The sequence below is a fragment of the Nesoenas mayeri genome, assembly GCF_963082525.1.
Source record: "Nesoenas mayeri genome assembly, chromosome: 22".
Classification (NCBI taxonomy): Eukaryota; Metazoa; Chordata; class Aves; order Columbiformes; family Columbidae; genus Nesoenas; species Nesoenas mayeri.
This window is the reverse complement of record NC_137572.1, coordinates 4,496,107-4,518,683: the sequence shown is the minus strand read 5'-3', so window position 1 is coordinate 4,518,683 and position 22,577 is coordinate 4,496,107. Positions and strand designations below refer to the sequence as shown.

Sequence of the window (22,577 nt, the reverse complement as noted above, 5' to 3'; positions counted from 1 at the left end):
GCTCGGTTCAGCTGTCATCTCGGTTGTTTCTTCCTCACTGTCACGTGGTTCCCTGAAGTCTTTTTGCTGTAGTTTTTAAGCAGTTTCATAAATTACTCTTAACGCTTCTTAAAAGAACTAGATTTGAAGTTTGAAGACTTGCCTGTCCACTTATGTTATAGATTTTCTTGTCTGCTCCTTCACTGTTGGCACAATTCGCTGTTCTCAATTTTATCTGATATTTATTACACACTCTGTAGAGGGGCAGGGGATTTAATTTTAGCCTAAAATCTGCTTAACAGTCAGAGGCACGAACCAGGAGCTGTGTGATGTCAGCTGTAGAGAAGGGTGGAAAATCATGCAGGATAGTGATGCAAATTGCTGTATAGATAAGTAGGAAACAACAGACAGGAAAGGTGATTCCTAGGATTCTGCTTTATTGCCAAATGGATGGGAGTAGTATGGTAATAAGCATTAAATGTCTTGCTACTACACAAAAAAAAAGTGTAGGAAAAACAAAATCTATAGTGTGACCAAATAATGTAAAGAAAAAAATAATTGCTGACGTACTCTTATTTGAGTGCTTGATCTTCCAGTGAGGTTAATATACCTTTTTGTTTCTGCAATGGATCTTGATTGGCTTGAGAAAAAGAAAGATGGGCATAAAGCGGAGGTGCTGCTTTTTCCTTCTTTACCTTCTCCCTTAAAAAGAAGAAAGAAAAAGGTAGATTTGGAGATAGAAGAGAAAAAGACCCCAAATTGCCGTTTTTGCCAAGAGCTAAGTTGCTCCTCACAACCCTGGCTGGCTGGATAGAATCAGAATTTAAAGCGAAAAGTGGGAGATAAGGAAGTCAGAAGTTGCAAAATCTAGACTGAGATTTGAAACTTTTTTCTTTGTCCCTGAATCTCCAGGTTTTGTCCAAGTCCATCATCCCTACTAAAAAAAATATAGATAGATAGATAAAAAAACATTAAAATGCTGCAGTTTTGGACCTGGTGTAGGATTCCAGGGAGCTTTGCATGCAGGGCGCTCCCCATGTTAGGTGACTGATGGAAATGCCGCAGCGCTAAAACAAGTGCCTATAATTTTAGGTAACTGTGCTCTTGCCTGCTGCTGCTCAGAGCATGAACCCCACCATGAATCCCACCAACCTGTCCGTGCTCGGCAGCGTTGCCGAATCCCCCCAGCAAATGGCTCTGGAGCAGGGTCCACAAGCAGATAGAGTAAGTTGCCAGGCACCCTTTGTATTTTTTAATGTGCAAGTACACCGATTTCATTGCTCCATCATCCCAGGTGGTGAAACGTGACTGAGTGATACGGGAGGAGATGCGAGAAAGCTGGAGCGTAGATTTGTTCTGTCTTTCATAGTCTCACCATGGAATGTGTGTTGTGGTTTGTTTTTTAAGAGAGATCATGTATTTAATATGCAGAGAAACCTGTTCTGCAGATTGTTCCGTCTGAGCAACAGCCTTGAAATACTCAGCTTGGAAAAGCAAACTTAACGGGAGGTGCAACACTGGCTGTCACATTGGACCAACATCCACTGTGTCTCTGCGCCTGTCTTTTCAAATGGCTTTACTGCATATAGTATTTCTTGTTCTCTACCTGAAAAACCTGTGTGGGTGATTGAATATTCTGTGCAGTGCACTTCAGCTAATTTTCCCCCACTTTATTTTTTTCATGTGCCAAAGTGCAGGATTCTCTCACTTGAACAGAAGAGGTTAAAATACGGCTTTAGGCTCTAGATAATTTTGACAGAGCCTGAATTTGTTTCAGGCATTCTGTGAGGGTCCAACACTTCTCTAATTCCAGTTTTCTCTCCTGAGAAGTCAGTCCTTGACAGGGTAGAGCTCAGAAGTACCACAGAGCTGTCCCAAGTGAGGCTGTCAGCAGCAGCACTGTGAAACACCCCTCAGCAAATGTTTATCATGCCACTTCACTGTCCCTTGTCCTTCTTTCCATTGCCAAAGGAAGCAGAAAAGGGTAGACGGGCAAGAACCTTCATTGCTTATCTTTGCCAGAGTGTTTTTCCCCGTGAATCCATTTTAATTGCTGTCAATTCTCTCCTCAGGCATCATTACAGGTGCACAACCAGGTGTTACCTCCTATGGAGGCAGTGGATGGTTCTGACCCTTTAGCACCTCTGCAGAATCAAATGGGAGAGATGGAAACAAAAGAGGAAGATGATGAGGATGAAGATGAGGATGAAGAAGGGGAAGACACTGACATGGATGAATGGGACCCAGATCCACCTCGACCCTTTGATCCCAATGATTTGTGTAAGCATATGAAGCAGTATGTAGTCTATTTGCTGCTCTCCATTTATTTTTCTTTCCCCTTCACCACTCCTCTAGTAAATTGGAGTAAAAGAAATTCAGATTTTAGCAGTAATAATTAAACCCCTTTATACCCAGAAATGTATACTCGTATTGGGCTGCCTCACTAAAAAGACAAGCGTCTGTCTTCGGTGGAGTCTCTGAGCTTCGTTGTTCCTCGATTTTGCAGGCTACCCTCTCTACTATTTTTAAATGTAGACAGGTTACTGGAATAAATGTTCCCACAGCTGAGGCAAAGATGTTTCACGAAAGATAAGGCTCTGTCTTCTGAGCTGGCTCATGAGTGTCTGCCTGACAGTCGCGTCCTCTCTGACTTTGCGTTGTAGGGTGTGAAGAGTGTAATAACGCGCATCCCTCGGTGTGTCCCAAACATGGACCTTTGCATCCGATCCCCAACCGGCCGGTGCTGACCAGGGCAAGAGCCAGCCTCCCCTTGGTGCTCTACATAGACAGGTTTTTGGGAGGGGTGTTCTCCAAAAGGCGGATCCCAAAACGCACACAGTTTGGACCCGTGGAAGGACCCCTGGTTAGACAAACAGAACTCAAAGACTGCTATATCCATTTGAAGGTAAGGAGGGGTGTGTGAGGGAAGAAGAGGGATCATTTTATGCTTAAACTTGGATTTTCATGACTTTTGGCACCCTGCCTTGATCCGTGACTTCACTGGAAATGTTCTTTTGTTACTTCCATCTCTCTGAGTTGGAAATATCCAGATTGCTTTGGCTTGAAATCTACTCTGTTATTCAGGGAGATCCAATAATCCTGAAGAATATTTTGGCACTATGGTGTTATGATATATAGGACTGAGAGCATGGAATGCTGTGAATCACTCTCACGTGGGCTGAAGCAGCATCTGGATGTAAAAATAGCAGCCCTGTCTGAGGATGTTTTGCTACCATTATCTTGTGTCATGCTGTAACTTAAGTTAAAAATATTTTTCTTCCCCTTTCCCTCCTCTCCCCGACAAGATGTAGGGAAGAGGAGAGATTTTTCTCCCCTTCTTCATGCCAAGTCCTTAGCCTGAGGTATAATGTATTTGACTCGCTTTTATCCATTTATTTCTGGGTTTCATTATAGGAATTGGTCCTTTATTAGCTGGACATTAGGTCCACAGTCTTAGTAGCGCTAGTCTCTGGTCAGTGTCTGACGAGGACGTTGTGACTACAGGCAGATTTAGTCACCTAACATAAGTTCAGCTAAAAAAGCAGCAGAGTCACGAGTCAGGAAATGAAAGGAAAAGGGGGTCTGCCAGTTAAAAACATCTGAAAACCTGTATCCCATAACCTGCTAAAGCTAAAACTCCTTGTGCCTTGTTTATAGGCTCATGTCAAGCACTGTGCCTGACCCTTTTCATCCATGCTGCTTACCATTGAAACCCATGAAAGGGTCCCTCGTGTCTCCCTAATTAAATCTCTACCTGTTTTAAGTATTTTTCCAAGTGGTGATTGTTTCTGTATCCCTGTCAGCAGAGAGAAAATTAGCTATGTCTTCATGCTTTCCTGATGTCAAAGTTGCAAGGTCACAGTGTGTTGGTTTTGATTTTTAGAAACTAAACTTCCTTTGAAACTGCTGCCAGACAGTCACAGTCATATGTAATTGGATTTTCCTACAGGTTTCCCTTGATAAGGGTGACAGAAAAGACAGAGACTTGCAAGAGGACCTGTGGTTTGAACTTTCTAGCGAGGCTCTTTGTAACTGGATGATGTTTGTGCGTCCAGCTCAAAACCATTTGGAGCAGAACCTGGTAGCATATCAGTATGGCCACCATATTTATTACACGACCATTAAAAACGTGGAGCCCAAGCAGGAACTCAAGGTATGGCGTTGCTTGTGTTTCATGACTCACTTTTCACGGAATCACAGAATGTCAGGGATTGGGAGAGACCTCAAAAGCTCATCCAGTGCAATCCCCCCATGGAGCAGGAACACCCAGATGAGGTTACACAGGAAGGTGTCCAGGCGGGTTGGAATGTCTGCAGAGAAGGAGACTCCACAACCTCCCTAGGCAGCTTGGTCCAGTGTTCTGTCACCCTTACTGAGAAGAAGTTCTTCTCAAATTTAAGTGGAAACTTTTGTGTTCCAGTTTGAACCCATTGCCCCTTGTCTTATCACTGGTTGTCACCCAGAAGAGCCTGGCTCCATCCTCCTGACACTCACCCTTTATGTATCTGTAAACATCAATGAGGTCACCCCTCAGTCTCCTCTTCTCCAAGCTCAAGAGACCCAGCTCCAGAAATGGGAAATCCCCCAAGTTAAAAGCTTTTCCGTTCCTCTTGTTACAAGTAACAGTACTCTGCTGACATCAATCCTTCACAATCATACAGTTGGGTCTAAAGAGATGAATCTTATTTCCTTTAGAGCCACTCGTAGCCATGTGTGAGATTAACATTCATATTAGGAGGCTATACCTTAAAATTAAATGGATATGCTTTCTGAGCAAAGCTCTTTTATTCCTCAGTGGGGGCATATTGATCTCCCGGGCTTTATTATTGAGGATGAAAGGAGCAATAAGGGTTAGTGGTTGAGGCAAGTGAAGTAAATGTGTTGCTTAAATACCAATTTCAAATGAATTCCCTTTAGTTCTGGTTCCATCTGAGTGTTTTGTTGTCTTGTGTTCCTGCTGCAGGTGTGGTACGCTGCCTCCTACGCAGAGTTTGTGAACCAGAAGATCCATGACATATCTGAGGAGGAAAGGAAGGGTAACTTGGACTCTTCTGCTCCCAGTTTTTGCAGCGTGATGGTAGCTGGGTGTTGTAATTCTTAGTTTTAAGTATATGGCTTGTATAGTGCTCCCAAATTTCTGCTAGGTTAAGAAAAGTTAAGCCAGATCTAGATTGAATAGTTGGAACTTATTTCTACTAACTCTTCTCATGGTAATATTGTAATCAATTAACATTTTGCCTCAGTTTCTGGGACACTTGTGTTTGCTGCCGGAAAGAGCTACATTTCTGTACTCAGTGTCTAATTTTGAGTCTGTGTTAGAAACCGATGTCCTACTGCTTTAGCTTCAAAAATTTCTCTTGACCTCCCATAATTTATGCCAGAGACACAATCCTGTAGGTATTCTTTCATACAAGGGTCTATTTCAAAATCTCCCTGAATTTCAAGCAGTGTATATTGTCCATGTGAATTGTCCCGAGCGACCTTTTTGTCTTTCTGTGATGAGCTGTTGTCATGCCACAGTGCAGAGCGGATAAAAGCAAAGCCAAGGGGAGCAGTGCTGGGTATTTTGCTGGCTGTCCGACCATCAGGGGAGAAATACAGCCCAGGGAGGACAGAAAGGCTTGGGGGAGAAAAATGAGGCATTTAATTGGCAGTGACTGAAATGCTTTTATTGACATTTCCAATTGAACATAGTTCTCCGAGAGCAAGAGAAGAACTGGCCATGTTACGAGTGCAATCGTCGTTTCATGAGCTCGGAGCAACTCCAGCAGCACCTCAACTCCCATGATGAGAAGCTGGACTTCTTCAGCAGGTACTGAAAGCTTTCATTTTTGTCTGTGTGTCACTGTGGTGGTTCCCCAATCTTGCAGAAAGGAGGGTCTTTACCCTACAGAACTTATTGACCAACTTGGGTACCCACAAGAGAACAGCTCAGCACCACAAGGTATGAATGTGGCACCAGGAAGCTGAGGGGAGTAAGAAACTTGGCGAAAAAAAAGTAGCTTGGGGAAAATAAATACACTGTTGAAACTGTTAAGGTTTTTGTTATTTGCTTTTGGTCTTTTGCCAATGACTTAAAAAAATAGCGATATTTTAGTACCACAGTATTGAAATACTGGTGCTTCTCAGAGATATGCAGCTGCAGAGCTTGGCGAACAAAACTTGTGGTGCTTTGGCTCCTCATTGCACTGTCAAGATAATTTATCCTGACCTATTAAAAGCTGAATCTCCAAACATCCCTCAGGGAGCAGGACACATTGGTGCCTTCTTTTTCCTGGAACTTAGCAAGTGGCTGCATTTTGTTTCCCTTATTTTTTGACACAGAAAATTGTTCCCTTCACTTTACTGCCTGACATCAATGGCTAAGTGCCTTTTTGGGGAGGAATGCTATGGCTTCACCTTCTAAATGGGTTTCCTTGTGCACTTGTTCCATCTAGCTGAAAAATGCTTTGCAGCCCACCGTACGCTGCGATGCTGGAAGTAGGAGAGTTGCCACAGCAGTGGACTTGCTAGAAACCAGTCGTCCTCTCGATCCCACAATTACTGAAATAGATTTTAATATGTTCTGGACTTTGATTTCTCATAGAGCACAAAATAAATAGATACCACCCAGTACCCTGTTCTTTGCTCCCAGATTTTCTTCAGGTTTTATTATTTACTGCAGGCTACGGTTACTGAGTTGAATGGGTGAATAGTGATGCTGAGAAAGAATGCGCAAAATCAGTGGAGATTCCAAATCCATCTCTTTTTGTCTCTAACATGGAGCACTGTGTATTCTGCAGAGCCAGAGGCCGAGGTCGTGGGCGAGGAAAGAGGAGGTTTGGACCAGGGAGGCGCCCGGGGCGCCCTCCCAAATTCATGCGTATGGAAGTAACCAGTGAAAATGGGGAAAAGTGTGAAGAAGGGACACAGGTACATTTTTTGGGAATAAGGAAGAGGGGAAAAAAGTCACCTGGGCTGTAAACCCTTGACTAAAAGAATTTGGGGCATCAGTGCAAACTGAGGGTGTGCTTGGGATTTGTACCTGAGTCACGATTGGTTTTCTAGCTATGATGCTCTGCCAGGGGTGCACACTACTGTCCTTCTATAAAAAATGTAAAATCACGTGCATTTCTACAGCAACTTTCATCCCAAAGCACGTAGCAGTGAGATAGGTTATTGCGGCAGTTTAGCAGCAGCACAAAAGTAATTCAGACAGTAAAACTGTAATGGGAGTTTAGGTTCATATTTGTCCTTTCTGTAACGTGAGGTCAGAGTCTGCTCTTAGAACTGTTGCTGGTAGAATTAAATCAGTTTGAGCTATGATTCTTTATGATGTTTTAATATTAACAAAAGGGCCTCCTGTAGGCATACTTATTGCAAAATGCTCTTTTGCTTGTGGCTGTTGGTTATATAGGGACCTAATGCGATGCATTTATATAAGGAAAATGCTAAATTCTCTCTGCTGACCATGCTTAGGTTACCACCAAGTCCTTTTAGGAAAGGTGCCACAGGGGATCAATAGCTCTGTTTTATGACTTAGCTGAAAGCTGGTATCTGGAGTGGTAATTTTCCTCTGGCATCTCACTGGGTCATGGTTTAGCCCTGATGGCTCGGGGAGGAATCTATACGTCGCCTATGAATTCCTGCTGCTCGTGTTCTGAGCATGCAGAATTGCTCTGAACGTTGCATTAAGTGCAGACTCGTTTTTGGTGTGTGCTTCCTGCTCCCAACACCCTCCTGTTTCTTTTATGTTAATGCAAAAAGGGAGGAAAACAGCTTTGTGTGATTAAATATAAGCAATGTATGTAACTGGGTAGGCAAGAGCATGTAGAGCTTAGAAACTGGATGGCAAAACACACAGCGCACAGTACAATGATCTTGTTTGTCACTCTTCAGCACTCCAGCTAGTTTGTTGGAGTAGGCACTGCATAACAATATATGATAATGTTTCCAAGTGACAGCAACTTCAAGACAGAAATTCTCTGCTTTCCCTGCTCTGTGCTAGTCACTTTGGTTGTAAAGTTTCTCACACATTAGCATAGGACATCTTTGGTTAAAGCAGTAGTAGGGTCACGAGTGCAGAACAACTTGCTTGGCTATTAACAGCTGGGTCATTTAAATTGTGTGCGTCCCCTTAGACAATATGATGGGCAAGAGGGTCACCTACCTGCGGCACTATTTTGCTGCTGCTCTGAATGTTGCAGCTGCAGGTGGAGGTGATCTGAGAGCATCAGTGCAACACAGGGAAGCGTTAGCATGGACACATTTTTGATAGTTTGTGACTAAATATTTAGGAGTCTCGTTATCTGCTGAGTGTTATCGAAGTGTTTTTCAGTGGGTGGGGGGAATAATCACTGGTTGTATGATTTGCGATTTCAGGACTTGCTGCATTTTTCCAGCAAGGGGCAGTTTGATGAGGCCGGACAAGCTGCGCTGAATGGGTTGGAGCAGCAGGAACAGACTCCGGTGCCACCAGAGACGCAGCCGGCACTGGAGCAGCAGTCGGAAAACCACCCGCTCCAAATCCAGCCGCAGCACGACGAGAGCGCGGTGCCTACGCAGAGCACCATGACGGCAGATGACATGAGGCGAGCAAAGCGTATCAGGGTAAGCTAAGAGGACGGCAGGTCACGTCTTCCCTCACCCTCTCCGTTTGCTGTAACCCAGAGAGTGCCAGACCTGCCTGCCAGGACCAGCTGCTCTCTTTTCCTCCTGCTGTTTTATTTCCAAATCCTGAATAAAGCATCTCATTCCTAGCAATTTTCTTTGCTCTGAGAGGAAGACAAATCACATGTAAAGAGCTAGTATGTCGTGAGATGCTAGTGAGAATTGCTCACCAATTGGAGCTGATTCAATTCCAGCGCAGTAATTCTTTGATAGAAACACCGTCCGTCCAAGCTGGCAAGCAGGAGTGTTTCAAACAGCCGGCTGAATCGCAGCACTGTGGCACAGAGTGATGACTTGTTCACAGCACCATCTGTGTCTCTCGGAACTCTTGTCTTGCAAATAGTTGCCAAAGAGGAACCGCTACCTCAGTTTAAATCCGCTTAGTTGGTGATGATGATGATGGTGATATTTAGTGATGAAGTCCTTTGTTGGGGTAGAGAAACCTGCCTCTCTTTGAGATTAAAACCTGTACTAAGAGCTTTGTGTACTGACAGCAAACACTTTGAGCCTGAGCTTTGTGTCAGCTGGGTGAGCTGTTTTCTTTTGTTTTTTTCTACAATGTGTGGGAGGGAAGTGATTCAAGCACATAATCCTTCAAGCTGTGTAACTCTGAGATTGGTTTATTTAGCCTCAAATCTTTTTCTTGTTCTTCAATGTGTAAAATTTTGATTACAGAAAAGAACAGCTGCAATTGGGGTAAGACTTCATTTTTAGGGGAGGAGGAAGGATTAGAGAAGAGTAACTGTTCTATATAGGAAGATATTGAGCCAAATTTTTCTCTCAGTTTTTAGCATTATGTGTGTGAGACCAGTGGTAGTGTTACCCCATAAATGCAACAGCGTATCTTGAAGGAAGAATTTGGCGAAGGCACATGAAGTTTTAACCATATAAAATGCTTACACTCTCCGAATGACAAGTTTCTACCCGTACTTTGATTTTCATATGTTAAAAGCTTCTCTGCACTTTGGAACCCAAGACGTGAGCTTAAGCTCATCTTAAACAGTAATTGTGCAAAGGAAGGGACAGAAATCCTGAAGTTACTTCTTTGTCTTGTCACTTAGCTTTTGGTCCCTGGAAATTTATCACAAATGGATGGCAGCTAAAGAGGAGTGCAGTGGTGGTTTAGTCCTTGCTAACATGTTTGTATCTCCAGATCTCTCTGACCTTCCAGTTTGTGTTCAGCAGAGTCCTGGAGATATTTGGAGATGAGGGCACTGGCAGAATGGCAGGTGGATGGTTGCACAGCACCTTTCTGAATTGCATCAGACTATGAGCAATGAGAACCTGAGATAAGAGTAAACTAGCAAGCATTATTTTTAAGCACTGAAAAAGTCACAGCAAGCTCCAGCACCCTGTGAGCACCTACTCAGTTCGTCAGCACCTTCTTACAATAACAGGCACTCAACATTATAAACAAGCAAACATTTGGTACCCAGGTAGAAAGTCTTGACTCCTGATTATGATCTGGAGACCTGTGTAGCTCTAGTTCTTCCTTATGTAGGATTTAATTTTCAAAAACAATAATTCTTTGTGAATTGCTTCCACTTTTCTAATGTTCAAGACAGAGATGTTCTGAGAGCGCTTGTGTTCTAGCTGGAAGCCCTGATCTCTGGTGCCTCAGGGTTCAGGTCCTGGTAGGATCAGTTCATTTTTCAGCCTGTGGAGTACTCCTGGAGATAAGAACCTAAATTCTTTGAAAAGATATACACCTACCCTTCAAAATACTCCTGAAACAAATAGAGGAATGTTTGGTCCCCAGCCAGAATGAGTATTTGTTTTTAATTCAGTTTTGGGTAGTGTCCAGGGTGTCTATGGGCTGATCCCAGAATACATCTGCAAATACATCCCAGAATACATCTGCATTTCCAAATGCTTTTTCTTGTAGTTTTTGGTTTAGTTTTTGGTTTGTTTCTTTTTTTACATGCAGATGTGATCCTAAAATGTTCCTTGTGTAGGTCACTGCTTTACTCAGAGGAAGCCACTGATAGGAGTAGGGATATGATTTGGAAAGCACAGTTGCTTCATGCTGGAAGAAAAGCAACCAATTGATTAACAAAGAGTATAAACAGTAAGATTAAGTTAAAAAAAAGTCCCTACTCCTTCTTCACTTTTCTAATCCTTGCCCTGTTGTCATCCTGCTCTAATTATTCCCTTCTGCTAAAAGCATTTCATTCTCACTGTGGCTCTGCAGTACGTGTTACATCATTATTAATCAAGCCTGAGAAAACACTAAAGGTCACAAAATACCTTCAGGATTGTCGGTGGTTTTTATCTTTGCCCTTTAACTCCCCTTGGGCAGTTATTAACTACAGGGTAAACCCTGAAGATCTAGTTACCGTTTCCTGAGGCAAAAAAGCAGTTTTGCCCAAGTAAAGAGTAAACCCAGGCTGAAGGAGCTGGCCCTGGTGGTGACCTGCAGAAGCGTGACTGTTGCAGAAGTCAAGGCTTCTGTTTTAAAGTCCATTGCATAACCCGAGTATTTTTCTCTCCCCCAATGCTGCCTGCTCAGCTGGAGCTGCAGGTAGGTTTGGTTTTTTTGTTTTGTTGGGTTTTTTGCTGTATCTAATCGAATGGTACGTAACGATATCAAATTCCATGTTGTTTTGTCCAACTTCTGTTCAGTGTCTCCTGATTGACCCTGCATTGTAAATTGTCACGTTTGTTCTTCTTTAAGCAACCAGTGTCCAGAACTAAATTTGCATTCTTCTAGTTCTTTCCATACTAATTAATTGCAAGTTTAAGGTGAATATTATAGGAGTAAAGTGCTTGGATGAAATACTATAATATCCATCTTAAAGTTTTGGAGGATCTGTTTACACAATTGTTTGCACCAGATTAATGTTATCAGTTAACGAGACAGCACTTTTTTTGTTCTTGTTTTTATTTGATAGTTTATCTAACCCAAGAGCAGTAAAAATGTCTTTCCCTTCTGTAGCCCTTGAGACAGCAGCAGGACTATGTTGATTTACGTGGAGTTGAAGTCTGGCCTGATCTAGTCAGGTGGTTGGGGGTTACAAATAGCAAAGTACAGAAGCAGTGGAGTTAAGAACTTGAAGCGCATCTCTTCCACTACTTGGTTTATTAGCGTATCCCTGTAGTTCAGGGGAAATTTCTATACTTCTGACTCCAAGCAACACATTAATTTTTACACCGCGCATGTCTATCATTCAAACTCATGGTGTGATCCCTGTATTTCCCATTGTCTCCACTTCTTCACTTGAGCAATGGACAACAGAGGTGATGGCAATTCCTGGGAGGGCTCATTTGGGGCTTTTGTATGAAACTCTTAGCTTTTTTTTTTTTTTAATAGCAAAACAGATGCTCTCATGTTCCTTTTTTTCTAGAATGGAAGTATAGGTTTCCCTCTGCAGTTCAGATGGTGAAAAGGATCGTTCAGGTTCACTAATTTAATCTCTAGCACAGCATTTCACAGTATTCCCAAGCCGTTCCCTCTTTCCAGCAGAAAAGCTCCTGGCTTTACTTTCTCAGTGTCAGCTGTTGGCACATGTGTAAGGGACACAGCGAATGTCAGCCCAGACATTCCCACCAGACAAGGAGAGAGGAAACCGAGGAAATCTGTTGGCAGAACGTGTGTGAGCGTAGGTGCCAGCAATGTTCTAGCACTATTTCTTGAACTTGTGACACAGATTCTGTGTGTAACATCTGAAAAGAGAAGGCGCTGATAAATGCTGATGTACAGATCTTATTTTTGCCTATTTCTACAGGCAATGTGTCCAGCAGCATCTGTTTCTCCAGCAGACGTGCTGGTTTCAGGACTGGGTTGGCCCTGTAACATTAAGCTGAAGGGGAAGATGGGAAGAAATAACAGTTGTAAAATGTTACAGAAAAGGTAGACTGAAGCAAAGCACACACCAAACCAAAGCAGAGGCAGACAAGAGAAATAGAGCACAATAGGAGTGAAGAAAAACAGAGCAGCCCGGTATATTAAATTTTAAAATTAACGTGTGCACAATCCGCATTGTGCTCAAGTCACAATATTCTTAAAATTTCTTGCAATACCAAGAAAAGCAATTTCAAGTTTAACTGTGTCTAATCAACTACCCTTTAAGTAGACAGCAGAATCTATCGGAGTTCCTCTTGGCTTAGCACCAGTGTGTTTTGCCTTTCATTTTTCTTCTTCATTTTCAGGCTCTCGCACACGATATGTGCTAAATGGCAAAGACGGGCACATTGCTCACAAGTTCCTACCTGTTGCTTGTACACCTGCCATTCTGCCCCTGCTGTCATGTGTTGAAACTCTGTTCTTTAATAATAATAATAAAAGGTGGAATATATGTTTCACCACAGGTTTTCCAGGCAATGCTAAACCACTGCTGCACATCCTGTGGTGATCTGTGGCAGAAGCTGATAAGCTGATTTTGTAAAGGGCTGTGGAATTTCATAAGCCCTGACACTGCCTGAAAGGGCGTTAGCCTGCCCTTCTTTTGTATGGTGGCTGAACTTTTGACCCAGTCTCCAAAAATCACCACAAATTGCAGCTTTTCTTAGGCCCCAGTCTGTACTTTAGACTGGGTTTAGTTTTATTTTACAGAAAAATGACAGAAGTTAGGTAAATCAGCAGAAAACAGGGACTGGAGGGGAAACTCCTGCATTATTTTCTCCTAACTCAATGTGTAACTGCAGGTATAACCCTTAACTACTGCCCATCACAGCCTCCCCTTCTGGAAAATTGAGACAGCGTCTATAACACAATAGCTTCATTGATCATCTGGTCTATTTAATCTTGCAAATATTTAGATGCGTAATCTGTACAGAATAAGAAAAACTAAAGGTATCTTTGATGTTTCTTTCAGAACGCAGCTCTCCAGCACCTGTTCATCCGGAAATCCTTCCGTCCGTTCAAATGCCTGCAGTGCGGGAAAGCTTTCCGTGAAAAGGACAAACTGGATCAGCATTTGCGCTTTCACGGCCGAGAAGGGAACTGCCCTTTGACTTGTGACATCTGCAACAAGGGCTTCATCAACAGCGGGGCTCTCGAGAGCCACATGAAGTTCCACATGGACCAGAAAACGTACTCCTGCATCTTCTGTCCCGAGTCCTTTGACCGCTTGGATCTGCTTAAAGACCACGTGGCCGTCCATGTCAACGATGGCTATTTCACCTGCCCTACCTGCAAAAAACGCTTTCCTGATTTTATCCAGGTGAGATGCTGTACTGATTTGAAGCACTGCCAGGCGTCTGGCAAGCACTGTGTTTATGGATTATTTTCAGTCCTGTTTTTGTGTAATGCTGCACGTCAGTTCATTCTCACAAAATAAAGGGGTCCCTGTCAGTCAGAAATGAAACAGGAAGAGTGACCGGGCATTGCTAGATCTTGTCTTACGCCATTGAAGTGCTCTTTCCACTAAATAATCAGATGTGGTAGTTCAATTTGGCATTAGAAGGCGCCGTTCTGCAGAAGGGATGATCCATTATTCCCAAAAAATGCCTAAAGCAAAGGTCCCAGCTACTTTTGGTCTGTACAGATCCATGGCACAAAAAGGAGTTGTCTCTTCCTGGGTGCAGCTTGTGCTTGAATGCACCTTGTCCTTTGTTGTTAGAAGTCTGAACCAAAAAGAAAAATTATAGTTTTACATGATACAAATATCTTTGAATCCCTTGACTGTATTTGTCAGGGTGATTCGTTTGAAGACCTTGCACAAATGCCAGAACACATCAGGATATTCTGCTTCCCAAATTTCCCTCTGGGCTTCAGCTGGGTACTTTATTCCCCTTCTTTCATGCACACTGCTTAGGAGAGGTTGCACAGGAGTTGTGAGTAATGTAACTACAGTGTGCAGAGCCGTTGGAGAAGATCATTAATAGCATTTAAGGAAGCTATTTCCATGTTCAGTAAGAACAAAATGGAGCTGTGCCACGTACATATTCATTATCCTTTATATGGATAAAGAGCTAGCTGTGTCTTGCTGAGCTGCCCGACTGAAATTGAAATGTAGGAATCTAGTGTATGTCAAGTAATAGGAACTGATAGACTACCCAATAGGCTAAAGAGGAAAGGATGAGGAAAAGTGATTTACTAATATAATTCCATCCTGGCTAATCCCCTTTATCTTCTGTAAATGTTGAATAAGGAAAAATGTTGATTATTCAGAAATGCTGTACTGCAGCCTCATTCCCCATAAACATTCCTGTGAAGCTGATGAAGTCAGAAGGTTCCATGGCTTTTTTCTACTTGTTCAGCTCTATTTTGGAATTTAGACTTTTTTCAATTGAAGCTATGTGAATAATTAAGTCCAGTCACCATGGATTGCTGCCTACTTAAATACTTTCATATGGAACAGATAAAGAGACCAAGTTGTCCCATGTATGATCAGTATTAGAAAAGATATAATTAGAGATAAAGATATAATTAGAGATCCATTTCTTGAGTGGTGCTTGGATTTCAAATGTCAAACCTCATTATTTCCTTTATTGGGGAAAAAAGCCCCACTAGATGCTTGAAGAGGTCAAGGGTAGTCCCAAAGCACGCAAGAGTAATCGCTATTCAGAAATAGCCTGCAAATGCTTTTCGGTCTTAGATTTGGGATTTTTTTGGCATTTGTAATTGCAAATTCTTTCTCTCTGATTCAAAGACATTAATCCCTGCGTTTAGATTTTTTTATAAATGAAGTCAAGATAATGAACCTCAAATGAACATGTTAACTCAAAGGTGATTCAGTAAAACTCATACCTCATGGACTTCTGGTGCATATTAAGTGCCTGACTGTGCAATAGCTGATGCGGTCAAGAATCAGTCTTGAGGAAATCAAATCATCCAGCCAGATGTATAATAAAGATGTTATGGCTTTATAGAAACTACTCTCAAGACTTTACCTGTCCTGGTAAAATACTCTTTAAACCAAAGCAGGTTAGAGAAGTCTTACAATCTTTTTCCTTTCTTCTTTTCGCTGAGAGTTTCTGAGACTGTTTCACCACACACTCTTCTCTTTTGAATAAATTCCATTTTTATGTGATCTGCCATTCTAGGTCAAGAAACACGTACGCAGTTTCCATTCAGAAAAGATTTACCAGTGCACAGAATGCGACAAGGCTTTCTGCCGCCCCGACAAGCTGCGGCTCCATATGTTGCGACACTCGGACCGCAAAGACTTCTTGTGCTCCACATGTGGCAAGCAGTTCAAGGTAAGATGACTCTGGACCGGATCCTTTCTGATACAGGTGGAGAACAACATTCTTTGCCCTCCTTTAAGTAGACAAGCTCATATTCTCAAAGGTGGAAGAAATTACCATGTGTAAATGCACTAGATGTGCCTGCAAGTTGCTCGCACCACTTTGTGTCATATGTGAGCTATGAGGCTCCCTCCAGATAAATTCAAAGAAAAGCCAAAGTGAAGGGGTTCGTTCTCACAGAGACTGCAAAATTAGCATTAGTTTAGCTCCCACTTTTGTGTCTGAGCAACCTCAGCTTGGTTTGAAGGATAAACCTGAGCCCAAAGGGTTCTTGTTAGACCTACATCCAGTACTGAGCATGCAACTGTCTCATGGCAGCAGTGGAGAGGAAAAGCTGAAGAGACCTCTGAACAACTTATATGTGGCTCTTCCTTGTAACAGGGAGCAAGGCAATAAGCAGTGCTGATGTTTTTCTCCGCGATTGCTCTTTCTCTAGAGGAAAGACAAACTGCGAGAGCACATGCAGAGGATGCACAACCCAGAGAGGGAGGCCAAGAAAGCCGATCGAATCAGCCGCTCCAAAACGTTCAAGCCTCGGATAGCTTCCACTGACTACGAGAGCTTCATGTTCAAATGCCGACTCTGCATGATGGGTTTCCGCCGGAGGGGGATGTTGGTGAGTATCTGTGTGCTCGAGCTTCTCTTACAACTTCTGTACTCAATCTTGATGAATGGCTAAGGAATAAAGATGGAATTGTAATGTTGGAACACAAAGATGCTGTGAAACCGGAAGAATTTTGTAGATGAGGTCATGTATCTTTTAAAACTTTCTCTCTTCAACAAATGCGTGCCTTTGCGTTTTTTAATTGCCTGTGTTGTACGTCCGGTTGTTACCACATCTCAACAATAATGCTGATTGATGTATAATGTGTTTAGCAGAACATGAGATTTGTTTATTGCCTAGTTCAGCCTTAACTGCCTCCGTTTTCCTGACTCTTTTTTTCTATTTTCTTGTTTCTGTCCCTTCTTGAGGGGCCTCTCCTGGCCATGCCCTGTAACTGCCGCTGTGTGGAGGGTGTCACACAGCAAGAGATCTTATTTGCAAATATTTTGTGAGGGTTGTGATCTCTGCTAGCAAAGGCCTCCCTGGGCAGATGGCTTTTACATTACCTCACTCTTAACTTGCAAACTATTTTAACCCTTTCCATCTTATTTTGATTAGAGAAACTGTAAATCAGTTCTAGCAAGTCCACATTTAACTTCAGCAGCTGGCTGTGAGTTGACAATAACCCTTGCAGCAGCAAATGTGTCCAGTGCTGCTGGCTAACGTCGTTACAGTTTTGGTTTGGCCATTATCCATGTCTAGAAGATGCAGTTTCTTGGCTTCCATCTGTTATATGCTCTCTTGTTCTCTTTGTAAGGTGAATCATTTATCAAAGAGACATCCAGACATGAAAATAGAAGAGGTGCCAGAGCTCACGTTGCCCATCATCAAACCCAACAGAGATTACTTCTGTCAGTACTGTGATAAGGTATGTAAGGAACTCACCCCTTGGAGTCAGTCCTAGACCTGAATGCAACCAATACGTCTCTGCATAGAAACATCTGGCAGGGTTTGTAGCTTTTTTTTCTTGATGTGCTTGCCAGTAACAATTCTGCAGCACTATCCAAAAGAAATTAAGACGAAATGCACTTAGGCCAAGGCAGCTGAATGCGAATTGAAAACTGCAGTTCTCCTTTTCTGCAGTCTTTGGATCCAGCAAGCAGTCACCCACCCTTAGTCCTGCATCACTTTTTGCAACGCAGGACTGCGTATCCTGTGTATCTATAATTCCTGAATGCTAATTTATTTTGGTTTCTCTTATCACTTCTAAAAGTTAATCTCTAACTCCTTGTATTTTAAGCTGTGTACTTAGTCACGTGCCAGTAACTCCCAGTGTTCAGTGAAGCCTGAAGCTGCTTCTGTGCTGCCTCTGGGTTCCTGTTCTCACTCCTTGGCTTTTGCTTTTTATGCATGTTGGCCTTCATTTACCAGGGAGTACCTTCAATACATCCTTCTGTGATGCATCCTTCCTTTTGTTTGAAGGGGAAAAAATAGGTAGTTCTAAATATTACAGAATATTTGTTTGATGTCCATAAATAGAATTTAAAAATAAGTTGATTGCTGAAGGCTCTTAAAACAGTTTGATGCTTTGTCCAAGAGTGGAGGCATCAGCCTTCATGACAAAGTAATATTGGACAAATTACAGCTTTGGTGATCAGTGGCTTCTCTGACACTTGGCCTTCAAATATTGGGCAAGAAAGGTTTTCTTCTTATCTTCCTGTCCCGCTTTGATGTTTTGTGACATACAACATGTTTGCAAATGGCTTTTGCATGCTACTTGCATTGCTTTTACAGGTTGATTAAACACTGGAAGGTATATGTATTAATATATTCATGCCTTATGTTGTAATTACTTGGGGATTTAACTAACACTATCTAAAGCAACACACAGACGTTGCAGATGAAGGCAACTGGTAGCTGTTTTCTGTGCTGACATCAGGATTACACCTTTTTTGTTCCAAATCTTGACCCTGCAGGTGTACAAGAGTGCCAGTAAACGCAAAGCACACATCCTGAAAAACCATCCCGGTGCTGAGCTACCTCCGAGCATCCGGAAACTGCGTCCTGCAGGCCCAGGAGAGCCGGACCCCATGCTGAGCACCCACACCCAGCTGACGGGTACCATCGCCACCCCTCCAGTCTGCTGTCCTCACTGTTCCAAGCAGTACAGCAGCAAGGTACGTGGGTTGTCTCAGCCTCTCTTTCTTGTTCGTAGGGTAAAAAGGTTCCCTAAATAGAGGGTGTGAGCTTGAAAGAAGAAATAGAAGTGTTATCAGAGTGCTGTCACAAATGGAAAAGCTTGGAAACTGCTCACTGACAGTGGCAAGGGAGAGCAGCAGGGAAATCAAATGCAGAGAAGGTGACATCTGGAAAAGGTCCCCAAAATATTTGACTGTGTGTTAAAAAGCTTATGGGTGTGTTGTTTGGGGCAATAATTCAATATCAGATAGCTCAGCAGTGACTTTATGATCCTTGTTTCTTTCTTGCTGAGCAGAGCGTCCCATAGTGTGAATCCTGATGCTGCCTTACTGAGGAAAACCTAAAAGCCTCAGTCCGTGGAGCTACTGACAGTCTCTCTAATGCTCTTGTCCATCTCTCTGCAGACGAAGATGGTACAGCACATTCGTAAGAAGCACCCAGAGTTTGCTCAGCTCCCTAACACGATACATGCCCCGCTGACAACAGCTGTCATCAGTTCCACTCCTGCTGTTCTAACCACTGACAGCACCACCGGAGAAACCGTTGTGGTAAGGAGTCAGACACCCTGTCCTCTGTACACATTAAGCTCTTATAATATGGTAAGCCCTAATAAATGATCCTTAGGCTCAATGGTGTATGTGTAGATCCAGTGTGATGAAAGAATTATAGCTCTACAAAAGTATTCAGTCCAGTAGACAATAAGTGGTAATGGTCTGTGTCTCTCTGCCTGCTCAGACAACAGATTTACTGACACAAGCCATGACGGAGATATCCCAGACCCTCACAACAGACTATCGGACTCCCCAGGGGGATTACCAACGAATCCAGTACATCCCAGTGTCGCAGTCCACAACCGGCTTGCAGCAGCCTCAGCACATACAGCTGCAGGTTGTTCAAGTGGCCCAGGTGAGTAACCTGATGTGGTTTTGACCGTCACCATATCAAGCCTCTGCTTTCTTGGGGCTGTAATGCTTGGGAAGTTTAAGGAGTAGTTACAAAAAGTGGGGCAGACTATTTTTTACAGATAAACTGATAGATAATGCTTAGGGTTTCCATTGTAAACATTGTGTGTTGGGCAGAAATAGTCCTGCCAGTCTAGATCGGCTTCCTGGAGACATTTCTACACAGTCCTAATTTAGTTCTACCCATCAGGGCACCTTTGCTGGAGTCTGCTCTAGGAAGGTTTTCTAGCAACTGGAAAAGTGGGTTAATGGGTGACCCTTTTCTTTTGCAGCTGGGAAGACACATTTGTAGTTCCAATTTTTGGCTCTGGCTCACAGAGAACAAGGAAGTACAGAAGGCACTTGCTTTTCCCCTTCATATGATCTGTTAGAATATTCATTCTCTATGATGCCCAACAGCCTCCTAAAAATAAAAGCAGAGTGTAACTACAGCAACTGAGCTGAGGAAAGGAAAATAACTTGGGCAGCTGTAAGAAATCGCCATAGCCTTCAAATCTATTATCTGCTGGGTGAAGCTCAAATTACCATGTGTTTGTATTGGAATCTGAAATTTCATTTTCTTTCTGCTCCCTCATTACAAATCAAGTTATGAATTTGGTTAATAAAGGCCTAAACAATGGCCTTAGTTAATATTGACCATAGCTGTTCTCATGATACAGGAGAATTAATACAGATTCCTGCAGCTAATATTGATTTTATCAAGATCTGAGACTTGTAATTAAGTTCCTCCAATTGGTATCATTAACAAGTGTTGCTCAAAAAAGCCTTTAATCAGAAAGACTTAAAGCACTTGTCTTGATACAGAGCAATGTCAAACTACAGTATTGGATCTGCAGATCTGGAGTATGCTTACATTTTGTAGAGAGGCGCTTACAAAGAAGGGTTGTCCAGTGGTTGACACTAATCCTGGTTTTCTGACTCTTTGATTTGAGTCCATCCTGCAGGATGTCCTTTCCATTGATATCACAGACACGGAACCATCTCAGTACCATTACATATGTTAAATGTACTTCTTTATCTCCCAGGAGTGCTCCATGGCCTCACTAAGGCTCATACCTTATTGTTCCAGACCTTGTATCAAATAAGAGGTTTACACAGCAGCTTCTGCAAAGCATTTGAAGTATATGGCTCTGCTTTGATTTAATTTTTTTGTGTGTTTTTTTCCAGGCTACCTCACCTCACCAGTCCCAGCACTCCACCGTGGATGTTGGGCAGCTTCACGATCCCCAGACATACACCCAACATGCCATCCAGGTGCAGCACATCCAGGTCACAGAGCCATCGCCAGCAGCTCAGTCATCATCACAGGTATTTCACTTCTCTCTTGTAGGAAACTTTTCCCCTACCAGTTGGCTCAGCTGGCGCATTGCACGTGCTGATCTAGGACATAGTAGTCTTTTCCATGTCATTTAAAGGACCATACATGAAATTACTCTCACATAAACATCTCTGAGATCATGAGGTAGTTCCCAGATGTTCCTAGGGTGCATGGGGGTGTTTTGTTGTGGTTTTGTTTGGGGTTTTTGCTCCTAACAGCGTATACAAGGTAGAGAGAGATGGCTGGGAACAGACCAGTCTGCAGCTTCAATAAAGTTAGCCAATTGAAAGATGCAAATGGGACCGGCACTCCTCAAATAATTGAAGTTCAGCTCTTCATGCTGTTGGGTCATTTGGCCTCTCATCTTGGTTTTCTGCCACAGACTCACTCTGTAACCTTTGGCAAACAGTGTCTCCATTTCATTTTCCTGATCTTTGCTTATGAAACACAAAGTGAAGGAGGTTGGGGGAGAGGGAGGAGAGCTTTGCATTTCTTGTGTTCAATACCCTGTAGAAACTCCTTGTGGTGTTTTCCCTTCCTAAGAAGGAACGTTTCTAATAGGACAATCCTTAGTACACTGAGAACACTTAATCCCTCCCCCCACACTTTTATTTTTTAGGTTGGGGCTCAGCCTTTGAGTCCCTCCTCACAACAATCTCAGCAGGAGCTCAGCCCCTCACAGATGCAGACAACTCCGTCTACGCCGACCCAGGCCCTCCAGCAGCAGCAAGGCTCTTCAGTCCAGCACACGTATCTCCCCAGCACATGGAACTCATTTCGGAGCTATTGTGAGTGTCAGCAGGAGCTCTCACTAATCGTCTGGCTTGTGTGTGGGACTAGGATGTGCTCCATTTCTCCAGCTACCAAATGGGATCATATTTTCAGAGCTCATTAAGCTTTGTGGTTAATATTCAGAGAGGTCTGGGAAGATAAAACAGTTTTACACAAATGGAAACGGCTGTGCTAGCTTTCCTAGTGCAGATCTGTAATTCTCTGATGCGTGGTCTGGGCAGGCAGACTGCGCTCTTTTATTCCAAAGAACTTGGATTCTGCAAGTATCCCTGTGTTGGGCAGCAGCTTGTTTGAGTTTGCATGGATACTTGCAACAATCATACAGAAGATGGGGGTGACAGGAAATGATTGTTCATCTTCATGCAGCTCCAGATGGGAATTCTGTGATTTCTTGGGCCAGAACAGGATGTGTTTTCTAGGCATGAGTTGCCAAATCTGCAGCTGATGTTAGACCTGTCAAGTTTCACAAGGCTTTACCTGAATGTCTATTTAACAACCACTGTTTCAGGCCTGAAATCTTTCTAACATAAAGCATTATCTTTTAAGGTGGCCTTTGAGTTTACCTGCAGCTTTTCATTCTTTAATTTCCATTTTTTTAGCATCTGAAATTCAGATGATGACCATTCCCCAAGGCCAGTATGTGATCACAGAGACCGCTGTGGGTACACCGGTCACCACCGTCAACACAGGGCAAGTAAAAGCAGTTACTCAGGTAAGGAAAACAATCATCGTGTGGGTTATTTTAATCCAGAATAACGCATCAGGCCTAAAGCCTAAAGTTTGAAGGCTAAAGGAATGCCAAAATGATGACTGGGACACAGAGAGGAGAGAATGATGGTGAACTTAAAGAGGTCCGGACTGTATAGTCCAAAAGGAAATAATCTCATGAACTTAAAGGAAAATATGTGATTTGTTTTTTTTCTGATCTACATCATAGTCCTTT

General features: G+C 42.9%; 1 protein-coding gene across 7 annotated transcripts in view; it reads left to right on the top strand.

The window, feature by feature from the left end:
* The window catches only part of PRDM10 (PR/SET domain 10), a 34,031-nt gene that overhangs the window by 10,833 nt on the left and 621 nt on the right, over positions 1-22,577 (top strand). For 5 of the 7 annotated variants that reach the window (XM_080357872.1, XM_080357868.1, XM_080357871.1 and 2 more), the window contains 18 exons: positions 1,072-1,203; positions 2,052-2,259; positions 2,643-2,884; positions 3,929-4,132; positions 4,943-5,015; positions 5,674-5,791; positions 6,762-6,891; positions 8,341-8,568; positions 13,443-13,790; positions 15,616-15,771; positions 16,256-16,435; positions 17,181-17,291; positions 18,340-18,540; positions 18,967-19,110; positions 19,298-19,468; positions 20,692-20,832; positions 21,462-21,630; positions 22,234-22,346. In XM_080357872.1, the coding sequence (XP_080213998.1) occupies positions 1,072-1,203; positions 2,052-2,259; positions 2,643-2,884; positions 3,929-4,132; positions 4,943-5,015; positions 5,674-5,791; positions 6,762-6,891; positions 8,341-8,568; positions 13,443-13,790; positions 15,616-15,771; positions 16,256-16,435; positions 17,181-17,291; positions 18,340-18,540; positions 18,967-19,110; positions 19,298-19,468; positions 20,692-20,832; positions 21,462-21,630; positions 22,234-22,346 (3,069 nt within the window). The remainder of the gene's footprint in view (positions 1-1,071; positions 1,204-2,051; positions 2,260-2,642; positions 2,885-3,928; positions 4,133-4,942; positions 5,016-5,673; positions 5,792-6,761; positions 6,892-8,340; positions 8,569-13,442; positions 13,791-15,615; positions 15,772-16,255; positions 16,436-17,180; positions 17,292-18,339; positions 18,541-18,966; positions 19,111-19,297; positions 19,469-20,691; positions 20,833-21,461; positions 21,631-22,233; positions 22,347-22,577) is intronic. The other 2 variants (XM_080357873.1, XM_080357874.1) reach the window with 1 other exon arrangement.